Raw genomic sequence first — 13,043 nt, forward strand, 5'->3', positions numbered from 1 at the left:
GGGGAAAGTCCAAGGTTCAATTGCTGGCATCTCCCAAGTGCTGCTGCGGGAACAAAAATCCCATCTGAAACTCAGGAGAGCCGCTGCCAGTCAGTGTCGACAATGCTGAACCAACAAACCAACAGACTCTGAATCCGTCCAATGCAGCTGCCTATTGATTTCAGGGAGAGACTCTACCATGGAAAGGCGATCAGGGGCGAGTTGAAGATATTGTATGAGAAATTGTACTGCATTTGGCAAGGTTACGCGGTGATACAGAGCTTACACAATAACAGTAATACATTGCCATGGAGGGTTGTTTTTTTTTGCGGGAGGGGCGGGCAAGTGGCCAGCTATAACCGATCTCAGCTCCATACCCTGAAACTTGGGAGCCCATAAGGAACATACAATGTCATTCGAGCAAGCATATGAACATATATTTTAACGAGGGAGGAGCAGGACAGGGATATGAAAGACCTGAGCGTTATCTATTCCAGTTGAGCAGAGGCGAAGGGAGAAGAGAAGCCACGCTGCTTTCAAGGACGGTTCAGAGTCCCAAGATCCCGAGAGCGGGGTGCATGTGAACCCCAAAGGCATTCATTCCAGTGCTGGAAGAGGATCAGCTAGCCTCAAACCTTGGCTCAGAGAATTTGACCAGGCAGGAGCCACTTTTGGTCGGGATCTGCGGGTCGTCATCCTGCTTCCAGCCCTGGCCGGCAGCGACACCCGCCAGGCACAACCCAGAAAGAAAACGCAGGTGTCATGCACACGGAGTAGTTCTTCTATCAAGACACGTTCCTGAGTGCGGGGGGCGGGGAATGTAAAACTGCATGGCATGGGGGATTCTGGTCGGATAGGCTTCTCTCCTGCACAACGTGTGAAGTGGCCCTCGCGTGACAGTAGCAAGAGAGTTTGCGAGGCTTGCCGCAGAAGCTCTTTTACTGATATTTCCTTTCTCTTTCATGTCACATATGGGGGCGGGGGAGTATCCACAACATAAATTGAAAATTAAAATTAAACTCAGAAGGACAACCGTGTTATTAGCTTAAATCCTTGGAAGGAACAGAAACTCATTCATTAGAAGTTGTTTTTTTAAGGATTTTTGGCATCGGGGAGGAGAGGAACACACGAAAGTGAGTTTCGGGTTGTGGGGAATCTTCCCTTCGATAGTCTGACACTGTGCACACAACCTAAGTTTAAAGAAACCTCCTCCAAAAATGTAAAAAAAAATCCAGGAAACTAGTTTGTTAAGGGTGCTGGGAACTGTAGCTCTGTTAGGGGTAAACTAGCGTCCCCAGGGAGAGGCCAATGCCTGTTGATTCGCGACAAGAGCGTTTACTTTAAACTTCGCATCTAGCTCAAGCCCAGCACGGTATTGTATATCTGCTATAAGAAGCGCATTAAAAAGTTACAAATAGTTAAATAGCGAGCACCTTGGTTTCATCCACTGAATACATAGAGGCGACTACTAAACGTGGAGAGGGACTTTTTGTGAGTGAGGGGGGAGGGAAGAAAACAAGGGAAATAGAGAAAAGGGAATGGGTAAAACAAAGTCGATGTTCATTTTTATTACTTTATTGCAGCTTTGTCCATCTAGCCCTTCGATACACGTAGGACACGATCAAAGCCAAATGCTTTGGTTTAACTGGTCTGGGGATCGCATCCACGCAACAATGAACCGCAGTATTAGGAAGGAAAGAGAGTTGAACTTAAACAGGACCAAGTCTGGAATCCTAACTCTACTTACTGGGGAGTAAGTAAGTCCTGTTGAATCCAATAGGACTGTCTTCGGAGAAGGCATGGTTAGGATTGCGCTGTAAAGCGGCTTAGCGGTTGCCAGGTCACTCACTAGGGGAAATCGCTGTCTTTCATTTCAAACCCGTCTAAAAAAAATGACCTACCTTCCAGGGCAGCTCCGAGTACTAGCCATTTTAAAGGCACTGCTGTGTTTTTAAATGAGGACTAAGTCACGAAGAGGAAGCCAAGAGGGGCTGAGGATCTCGTTGCAAGGAACTGGGGGCAGAAACCTGCGCGCGAACTACTGAGCAGAGTGCGCAGCAAAGTCTCCAAACGCAGACGAGGCGGATTAGCACAGTAAAGGCACATCACTACAGTCTTCCATAATAAGATCACAAGTAACCAATCTCATGACCAAACTCTACCCAGTGCCTCCTTGCAAGCGGCACCCGCACACCCAGAGCGATGCCTGGGCAATTGCTTTCTATGCAGGAAGGTCCCTGGTTCAATTCCCAGCATCTCTGGGAGAGGGAGCTCCGTCTGGAGAGGCGCTGCCAGCCAAGGTGGGCAAGTGCTGAGCTAGATGGACCAAATGGTCTGACTCGGTATCAGTGGCGTAGCGTGGGTTGTTAGCACCCGGGGCAAGGTAAGTTATTTGCGCCCCCTAACCCTAACCCCCAGATGTTGCGCCCGGTGCGGCCGGCCCCCCCTGCACCCCCACGCTACGCCACTGCTCGGTATAAGGCGGTTTTCCCCCGTTCCTATGTTCAAGCTCCTCCCATTGGCCTTAATGGCAAACGCTGACTCGCACTTGCTTCAGATGCAACCATCAGGTGTACAGTACTTAGTGTACGCCTAACCAGGATCGCAGCCAACCTTGGCAGGGAGAGGCTTTCTTTTTGTAGATCCAAGCGGCAAGGACGTCGCCTGACGGCCTTTCCCAACGAGCTGGAGAAGTGCAGAGGGAGGGGGAGGAAAAAGGGCTCAAGGAACGCAGCGTTAGGATCGCGTTGCGCCGGCCTTTCCGTGCGCGAGAGCCCAGCGCAAGGCGCCGCCGGCTGGCCGGCCCTCTCGCTCCGCGCCCGCCTGATGTCACAATGAGGCGCAGGCCGCGGCCTCCCTCCCGCCCCTTGATGGCGCCGGCTTCCGTTCGGTTGCCAAGGAGAAGGATACACACCGCGGCCCAAACTGAAAAGGCCCCGGGGGAAGACGGGGAAGCGCGGAGCCCGAGGAGGGGCAGGCGGAGCTGCAGGACCCTCTCGGGTTTCTGAGTGGAGAGGCGAAGCGGAGGAGCAAGACCCCCTCAAGGCCGCGGGGGGATCCAGGGGGCGAGACGCCACCCCACGGGGACGCTGCCGAGGCTCTTGGAAGTGGGTGACCAGCAAGAGCCATGAGTCAGAGGCAGGTCTTGCAAGGTATTTTTAAGGCTGGGTTTTGTGTACTGGGGGGTTTCTGAGCTTTACAGTTTCTTGAAAAGGAAAGGAAAGGGGGGGAAAGCGTGCCCACGCAACAGAATCTTCCATTTACCTGCGAGTAAACCTCCTTGAATTAAATGAGACTTTCTGAGTAGTCCTGGTAATGTGTACACAGGACAATACAGTAATCCTCCTAGGAGTATTTGCTACTGAACTCACTGGAGTTTACTTGCCATGAATTGTCTGTTTTTATATTTTATTCTATTATGTACTGTTGTAATTTGGTTTCTAACCCCCTCCCCCCATTAATCCATAAGCCTCATTGAGTCATAAAGTCAATCTATAAAAGTTTATGGAAATAAACTTTAAGCATGAGAATATGTTTTGTTGAATTCAGTGGGGCTAACTCACAGGTAAGTAAAGGTAAAGGGACCCCTGACCATTAGGTCCAATCATGGACGACTCTGGGGTTGCAGCAGTCATCTCGCTTTAGTGGCCGAGGGAGCCGACGTTTGTCCGCAGACAGTTTTTTCCGGGTTATGTGGCCAGCATGACTAAGCCGCTTCCGGGGAACCAGAGCAGCGCACGGAAATGCCGTTTACCAGTAGGGTTCGGAATACAGCCTTTGCTTCTTGCTCAGGACAGCTTGTGTCATCATCTTTTCTTTGAGCTATAGACTCTATAAGGTGTCACAATACATTTCCTGCTTATCTGGGCCTGTATCTAGTGTGTGAAGGTTTGTGATAGGAAGCCCTCATTGAAATGCACTTATTCTGCCTTCTTCCTTCTTTGCAGTCTTTGAGCAGTATCAAAGAGCCCGAACGCAGTTTGTTCAGACTGTTGCAGAACTTGCTACTAGGCCGCAAAATATCGAGACTCTTCAGAATGCAGGTAAACAAACAAACACAACAAAAAAAACAGTGCTTCAGAATAAAAAAAAATGCATAAACCCTTTTGTTTATCTTACCATAGAACTGAGAGCAGTCTGATACTTTTGAAGTCCCCTTCCTTATTAGATAGCTTAAAGATGGTCCAATAAAATGAGCAGGTAAGACATATGTCTATCCATTAAAGTCAGCTGAAATATTAGCTTCATATAGCCACACATTGCACCAAGGGAACTCCTCACATGTGTGACTATTTACAAGCTGTTTGCAGACTATTTCAAGTAATGAAAGACAGAGCAGGGGTGGGGACTGCAATTCACCACTCAGTGCCAAGTCTTTCTATTCTAGGCATTGCTGTTAGAAGAGGAGGGTATAAAACAGGTATTAATTGTACAGTACTTAACAATTGCCTTCTCAGGGTGATACTTGAAACAGCAGAGTAAACAAACTGTTTTCAGAATTCACAATGCTGCTTTTCTAAAATACGATTTTTCCCAGACAAGCAAATCTTATATCCGGAGAAGAAGACATCACTGTGACACAAAAAGAAGTTTTATGTTGGTTTTTAATTTAATTTAATTTTATAATCTTTCAAACATATATATAGTCCAAAACTTGATTGCCGAAGTTTACATACATACACACATATATAATGTTATTTGTATGTTGTCTTTCCATAGTTCAAATCATGCTCTAGATGAAACATGAAAAAAGAGTGCATAATTACAGTAAAACAAAAGTAGCCATAAACAATAAGTAAAACATTAAAAAAAATTCACAATCAAATTGCACAATTTCAACATAAATAATAAAAAAATCTATAATAAGGGTGCAGTTTTTAAAATATCAATAGCAGCAACGGTTCCCTCATATCTCCTAAACAATACCCCAGGCCAAGAGTGTGTTCAGCAACCTCAGCTTTCGTAGCAGGAGTCACTTACTGCCCTCCTCCCAGGCCAGATTACAGAAATGTTACTTACTTGGAGAGTGATCTGTTTAAATTTTAATATTTTTAGTTTTAGACTGCAAGTCTAATCAGTTACTAGAGACAAAGCACCATGGAATGTAATAGGACTTACTTCCAAGTAAATATGCATAGGATTGTTCTGCTAGGCTACAGTCCCATGTCCCTGAACATAGTGGGGACCGGGCTACTTCTGAAAAAACCCCCAACCACATTCATACGATGGTGATGCTAAAACAATCCTAAGAACTTCACCAAATATAAAAATGCATGTTCTTCTAATTTAGCCGATCTGTTTATAAATAGTGACATGATTTGTACTTGCGGCCGTGTGTGTGTGTGTGTGAGAGAGAGAAATCCCACGTGCTTGATTTCTTCCATATTGACTATTCATGGCATAGTGCTCACAAACAGCAGCTGATGTTTATACCTGTAACTAGACTGTGCTTTGTCAGACTGCAGATGGAGTAGGTACTGACATGATTGAATATTCCTCAATACAAAATAATAATTAAAAAATCCCTGCATATAGAAGATGTCTTACAAGAGCGATGTAAGAGCTCTTGGACCCATTCATGTTCATTATATATTTGTCAATATTCAACTTATATCTGATTTTCATAAATTAAATCAGTTGAAGCCACTAATTCCTGAAATCCTTTCATCTGTTGTCTGCCATAAGTCAACCATGCAAATTTTGTGAGTTTATGCATTTTTGCAACCTTTCAGGATTTCCCCAACCAATCCTTCTCCTGTTCTCCTACTATCAACATTTACCCTGTTGTTAGTAAATTCCTAACCACCTAGTTCTTTTTCCCCGATATCAGTAAGCTTACAAAAATTCTTAAGCTGGTAATATGTCTCTTCAATTTTGTAAGATGTATCTTTTCAAATTGAGCTTTTATCATGAAGTGCCCTGGGAAAAGGAAGAAGAAAGAAACACATTTTCATATCAATGGGCTTTGTGTTAAAATTATAGCATGTTAAGGTATGTTCTTAAGATGGGCTTTGAAGGTAACACATACCCAAAAAATAGCTGTCACCTTTATAACCTATTGTAAGTACCTATCTTAAAATGCTATAATTTTGTGCATTATACTCTTGTGGATAAGAGGTATCAGAACAAGGCTGTAATGTGTGTAACCTTCATTGAAGAGGTTTTTTAAATAAAAAAACATAATGAAGATGTTTGCTTCAATAACAGCGGATCACGGTTTAAGGGTGCAATATCCAGTGTAGAAATACAATGAAAAAAATTTAAACTTGAAAAAACTGTTTCTCTAAAAAGAATCCTTGTTCCAGCCCTGAAAATAGTGCTCACCATCACTGAAATCCTTCTAATTTCAGATTATAACTTTTAATTGTTAATGAGAAATGATTACGGTAATATTTATATTTAAGCCCCATACTTGTACATCTCAGGATATCTCACTTGTGTGAGATTTTTCAATTTTTTTAAAAAAAATAATAATCTGTAAGTCTGATTTAAATAACGATTGCAAGAGAGGAAACTCTTATAAGAATTGCAGCTAGTGAGGTATGAAAATACAAGCTGGTTCTTAAATGCTGAAGGAAAAAGAGGGATATAAATAAACATTGTGTTTAACAATATGGTTGCTGTGGCTGATGAAAAATGTATCGTTCAAAAACTGGTGATGTATTTTAAATCATATGTTCACCTATAAAAAGTATCCTTTTCACTTTTTCAGTTATATTTCTCATACTTCTTGCAGCACCTCTGAGTATGTTGGCATCTCCTCATGTTGGAAGGGACCTGTATGTTGAAACAATGCAAAGAATTTTGATGACTCAGCCTGCACATTTACCACCCACCATGCTGAATGTAGCTCACACGCCCTGATACAGTGGTCTACCTGGAGCTCAGTAAACCTTTTTGTTGCTGTAGTCTCGATCTTCAAAAGCAGAGGGGGTTATCACTACACTACGTAGCTAGTGAACTGAGTTTTCCATATGCCACAAGTTGTGCAGGTCTGATTTACAAATATGTAGTGTAGAAGGAGATACAGTATATCCTTTCAGGACAAGGACAACCCCTTTAAGTAAGGATGTTTGACAAACTGCAACTAACCAAACTGGGAAATCCAGTTTTTACTCAGTACAGTTGCACCTCGGAAGTCGAACGCCTTGCGAGTCAAACCTTTTGTCTCCCGAATGCTGCAAACCTGGAAGTGAGTGTGCCGGTTTGCGAGTGTTCTTTGGAACCCGAACGTCTGATGCGGGTTCCGCGGCTTCTGATTGGCTGCAGCAGCTTCCTGCAGCCAATCGGAAGCAGTTCCTTGGTTTCTGAACATTTTGGAAGTCGAATGGACTTCCAGAATGGATTCCGTTTAACTTCTGAGGTACGAATGTAGTAATCAGGTGAAGCAGCACATTTTAGTGTCATATTTTTCAGTCTTTCTCAGAATATAAGGCCCATGCGTGGAATGGTGAACTATGTCAGTATTTCTACCAGTGTGTTCAAGGAATACAGATTCTCCCCCCCCCCTGGTTTTGGGTGCTTAACACTCCTCATCACACCCCCATGCATAGCTCTTTCCAGTGCTGTTAATCTCTTTCTTCATCACTAAATTAACCTACAAAGAAATGACAAACATCACAACATATTTTTCCACTGTGATTATTCTTGACTAAATATTTGTTGTTGTTGTTGTTAAAAGTAGAATTTTCTTGTCCAAATCTTCTGACTGTAATGAATTGGTACAGTGGTCATATTTTGACTAGAAACTCTTATGACAGAAAATGAGCATAGTTAATTATTTCCATAAGGAATATGAAATTCAGTTTGAGAAACACTTGTCTAGCCTACAACAGAGAAATCTGTTATGCTGCCTCTAAATAAAAACCAAGGCTGGAATGAAGCTATTTATATGGCACTGAAAAGGAAAAGAATTGTGATTGTCTCCTTCTGCTATCAGCTTATCTATCACTAAGAGCTTTCCCTTCATACATACAACTAACGTAAGAGAATTGAGCTCGGGAGCAACTCCCTCTTCCCAGGGTTGGCCCAATATATTTTGCTGCCTGAGGCAGGGGAGATGTACCTTCACCCGCATTTCCACCCACAACTCCATATACAGAAGGCAGGCAAATTGGCAATTGAATCTTAATGAAATGCTAGTGATGGGAGGGTGTCTTCAGTTGCACCTGAGGGCAGCAGCGGGTGCAGGTTAGGCCATGTGGCACATAAAACAACTGCCAACGCCTTGCTGCTACTACCTAAGGTTGCCTCCTTGCCTAGCCTAGTGGAAGGCACGCCCCTGATTCTGCTGGTTGTGCAGATTGGCTGGCCTTCTGACAGTCGTGAAGTCATTTCCTGTTCTGTTGCCTGGAGCAGTATATAAGCTAAAACACACCCCCTAGAGTGGCTATGTCAAAGTGCCAGGTAAGCATTAAATCAAAGAAGCATACCAGGCATTGGGAGAGGGAGGGGAGCCTGAGCACAGCATGGGGGTCATCCATGATTAATTTGGAACCAGAGCTTCTCCCACAACAGAAGAAATCTCTGCTGTCTTACTGATACACACCTGAAGTGCGTGGTTGCGTAAGACCCAATTCTAATCTAATGTACTGTACTGGTTTTTCAGTAGAATTCAGTTTAACATTAACAAGATGGAGTGCTATGCTCCTCTTCAGTATTTCAGCCAGCTAGCCGTACTCTCCTCAACAGCATTCCATTCCCCTCTTCACCCAGTTTTCTGTTCCCCACTGGGCCACTGAACATGTTCAGTCCTGACTGAACTGATTTTTGGGGCTGCTGCTGCTTCTTCTTAATTCTACAAACCCTAGATGTTCCCCCAAGTCTGCTGATACATCCCTCTTATGTGTGGATTTTGTTGCTTTGTCTACAGAAGGAATAAAACATCATCATTATATTCATCATTTTATTTGTACAGTGGTACTTCAGGTTACATACGCTTCAGTTTACAGACTCCGCTAACCCAGAAATAGTGCTTCAGGTTAAGAACTTGGCTTCGGGATGAGAACAGAAACCGTGCTCTGGCGGCGCGGCGGCAGCAGGAGGCCCCCATTAGCTAAAGTGGTGCTTCAGGTTAAGAACAGTTTCAGGTTAAGTATGGACCTCCGGAACGAATTAAGTACTTAACCCGAGGTACCACTGTATGCTGCCTTTTCATAGTTAAAACCATGCTCAAGATGGCTTACAAGATGACAAGATTTACATAATTACAAACGTAACAAAAGCCATAAACAAAAAAGAAACCACATCAAAAAGTACACAATCAAATTGAAATCATTTCCACATAAATCCTAATAATATCTAAAAATGAATATGTGTAAGTTAACAACAACAACCTCTAACAAAACAGCCCAAACAATACCACAATAATTGTCTAGCAGCTTTTGTAGCTGGAGTCAGACAGTCAGGCCAGAAAAGCAGGGAGCAGATCTTCCAGGGCTCACAGCCAAGATGGTCTCTGGCCTCTTCAACAGCCTCAGCTTTGACAAAGCCCTTGGAATTTCATTATCAGAGGGAACAAGTAAGGCCACACAACAAAATGTTGTATTGTGTCCCTGGTGTGTGTGTGACCTGATCCTGTGGCTAAGGGGATTGAAAACAAGCAAAAATTAATATCAAGAAAGAGTCTGTGCTCTAACTTGGGTCTTAAACCATCTGCGAATAAAAAAAAGTTTTTGAACATTTTAAAAGTGTAACCAGTCTGCATCCATTCAGTACAGCTTAAGGTTGCGGCATGTAGTTGAGTGCTTGATTTGGCCTACAGGGAGGGCAATGTAAGTAGAATGACCTTTGCTGCAACCTGAGAGATATGTGAGACTCTTGATGGGAAGTGCAAGCCAGCCTTAGCCTCATTTCTGCCTTGCAGTGTTCACAGCGAGCTACATTGCTGGGCTGCTGTAAGCTACTTTCAGTGCAGCCCTTCTAGGAGTGATAGGAGTAAAGCAGTGAGTTATACTGAAGAGTTGTTGTTTACTACTGTCCAGCCTGCAATGTGGGAAACAAAAGCAAGGGTTGTTAGAATCTCTCAGCTTCAGTTCAACTCCCCATGAGCAGTAGGGGATCTAATATCACTGGACAACACTGCAGGGTTGTTGTGAACCAGTCAGAGCCTAGTATGCAGTGTGAACTACACATTACTTGTCTGTCATAAGCCATTTTGGAAAATGGACTATTAATTGCATTTGCTTGGAATTTGTAGGCTTCTTTTAATATTCTGTACTAATTAAGAACTGAGTTAGAAAGAGTGGGAAGTCTTCTCTTTGCTGCTGCTGTGTGTGTGGCGTGGACACACTGGTGCCCAATCATAGCTATATTAAAATATTGAATTTCTCCATCAATTACCATAGGCAGCTCTCATTTCCATCCCTGAGGATATGTAAAAATAGCTTCTCAGCGTGAGCCAGAAAATGACATATCCAGACAATGAGATTGGTCTGTCTAAGCTTTTTTATTTCTGTTTGTCTCTTCCTCCCTTTTTAGCTCTTCTTTCTTAGCATTTGGTTTCTGTTTCCTCCCCAGCAATCAGTACACATTTTGTCCCCACTGAGTGTGTATAGTCCCTCACTGGGTTGTTTTGGGATTCCCCTCCCTTAGGTTTTCCCCCATACTTTTTTTTGGGGTGCTTCTGAAAACCTTGGGGTTTTCCTGAGTCCACTGGTTCTTCCCTCTCTTGGGCTTGTCACTGTTGTTTTGGTTTCAAAAGTGCAGACGCTCTCTGAAATTGGAAGTAGGATATAAAATGGTGCTCTGATGTTCTGATGCGCTTATTATCAAATAAAGGAATCCCAGCACAAGAGTACAACCAATCATTTGGTGTAGGGGCTGGAACATGACTATCCCCAGTGAGGAAGAGACCAGCATATTTATTCAGAGCGCAACTGTTTTTAGAAAAGGTATAGGCACATCTTTTAAATTTGACCTTTTAATTTTTCTGTGACGTTGTTGTTCGCTGTAATACTTTTATTGACCTTGATCTTTTACGCCACCATGGTAATTTTCAGAAAGGCGGTGTAACAATACTGAGAGCCAAGTGCGGTGTAGAAGTCAGAGTGTAGGACTTGGGAGACCAGGGTTCAAACACCCCCTTAGCCACGAAGCTCACTGGATGACCTTGGGCCAGTCAGCTTTGCAGCCTAACCAGCCTCATAGTCTTGCTGTGGGGATTAACTGAGGAGGGGGGAAACCATGTAGGCCACCTTGAGCTTCTTGGAGAAGTAATAATAAAAAAGTAAACGCAATAAATAAATATATAGGCGGGATTCAACTAAGTTTTACTCCAAGTAGTCCTGCTGAAATTAATGAATGTGACTATGTTAGGTCCATTAATTTCAGTGGGTCTACTCTGAGTAAAATTTACTGTCCATCAGTTTTGAAGCTGCACTGCACAGGCGATTGGATTCTCTGCTACGTTTCTTGGGATACTAATCTTGGATCCTGCTGTGGATTTGTTCTGCTCCTTCAGTAACAGTTGGCAGTTGTGATAACAGATATATGGTACTAACTGAGTTTAAAAATAGAATAGCCCAAGTTGCCTCCAGTTGCCTTGCACAGACAGGTCTCTGCACTTTTACAGTGAATGCAAACATATGCAGAGATCCTCTCTATGTGGTTTGGGTTCTACGGGAGGAAGAGGAAGAGGAAGAGGAAGGGGGAAGACTGATTATCTGTATATTCCTCTATCAATCTGCTGATCTAGACTACTTGCCCACCTTGTTGAATGGTTTCTTTAAATGTAAAGGTTCATCATTGTTCCACTCCATGTGTATGTCTTTAAGGGGCCGGAGCAAGGGCCAGAGCAAGATAACGAGACCCAGCTTTACAGCTGTGAAACATAGCAGGTGCTGCTGAGTTGTATTTGATTAAGGCGTGTCAGCATTTGGGTAGAGTATATAAGGAGCAGCACCTAGCTCTCCCATTACCCTGGGGGATGGGTTGGTGGTTGGGTCATGTTGGTTTGTTGATGTATTTAGTGTAAATGGAGTTTTTTGTTTTTCCTTATTAAAACCTTTAAGTACTTTTTGAGTCCTTTCTTTTTAATGCATGATCTCCCCAGCAAGCTCTCTGCAGCGTTACTATACTGCAAAAAGCCAACATCTTTGGTTATGGGCCCAGCTGCTGAGTGGATGACTGCATATTTTTGGACTCTGAGAAAGGTTTGAAAACTCCTTCTCCTGTTAGCGTAGTTTTTGTGGGTCTGGAAGAGTTCCAGAATGGTTGACCGGGTTCCTGAAGCTGAGAAGGCTCTGGTCTTCCCACAGCTAACAGATGAGAACTATAGTTTATGGGCTTTTCGGGTGGAGGCGCTTTTGACCTCTAGAGAAGTATGGACCTATGTAACTGATGACCCTCCTGACCCTGTAACTAATGCTTGGTCGAAAGGAGATGCAAAAGCCAGGGCAATAATTAATTTGGCAGTCAGCGACCAGCAAGTAGTCTATATAAGAAATAAGAAAACTGCCAAAGTGTGGGAAAATGATTGCTTGTACATGAGAGCATGAGCAAAGTTCTTATTGTTGCAGGGTGATTTCATAGCTAGAAGCATCCTTGGAGCATGAACAGCGCGTGAACAGCTCGTGCTGTCCTATATGATTGGCTAACGTAGCATGGCCTGATGCTAGTGCGAAGGTCCTTATCTTCTGGCTTAGAACAAATTGCTTGCTTGTATTTTGTATCTTTCTGATTTCACACAATAAAAGCTGTGCTGCATTAGCCCTACGAGCAGCCATATTTCGGAACCTATCATGGTGTGAGACTGATTTTTCTTTGGATGCCGAGCTGCAACTCGACAATTGGTGCCCCGTGTGACTGCCTTCGGACTTCACGTTGTTTTTCATTATTCAGCACTCACCAACCCGTCGTTCATCCACGTAGTGGATCCCTGGTGAGTGCTCCCGTGTGATTTCTTTCGGATTTCATGCTGTTAAACAACGTTCAGCCTCACCTCGCCTGGCAAGGGCTGCAGACGCGTCGTTCATCCACGTAGTGGATCCCTGGTGAGAGCTCCCGTGTGAATGTGATTCTGGACTACGTTACGGACTTATCAGCACTTACTTCCGCCCGGACAG

At 43.7% G+C, this 13,043-nt stretch overlaps 1 protein-coding gene across 2 annotated transcripts in view; it reads left to right on the forward strand.

Annotated features, from left to right (window-relative positions):
* The first annotated feature begins 2,475 nt into the window (after positions 1-2,475).
* The window catches only part of SPAG6 (sperm associated antigen 6), a 62,410-nt gene continuing 51,842 nt past the window's right edge, over positions 2,476-13,043 (forward strand). The window contains exons 1-2 of one of the 2 annotated variants that reach the window (XM_082193643.1): positions 2,476-3,131; positions 3,927-4,022. In XM_082193643.1, coding sequence (XP_082049769.1) covers positions 3,107-3,131; positions 3,927-4,022 — 121 coding nt within the window. In that variant the 5' untranslated portion in view covers positions 2,476-3,106. The remainder of the gene's footprint in view (positions 3,132-3,926; positions 4,023-13,043) is intronic. The other variant, XM_082193642.1, reaches the window with a different exon arrangement.

The sequence above is a fragment of the Podarcis vaucheri genome, assembly GCF_965113315.1.
Source record: "Podarcis vaucheri genome assembly, chromosome: 12".
Lineage (NCBI taxonomy): Eukaryota > Metazoa > Chordata > Lepidosauria > Squamata > Lacertidae > Podarcis > Podarcis vaucheri.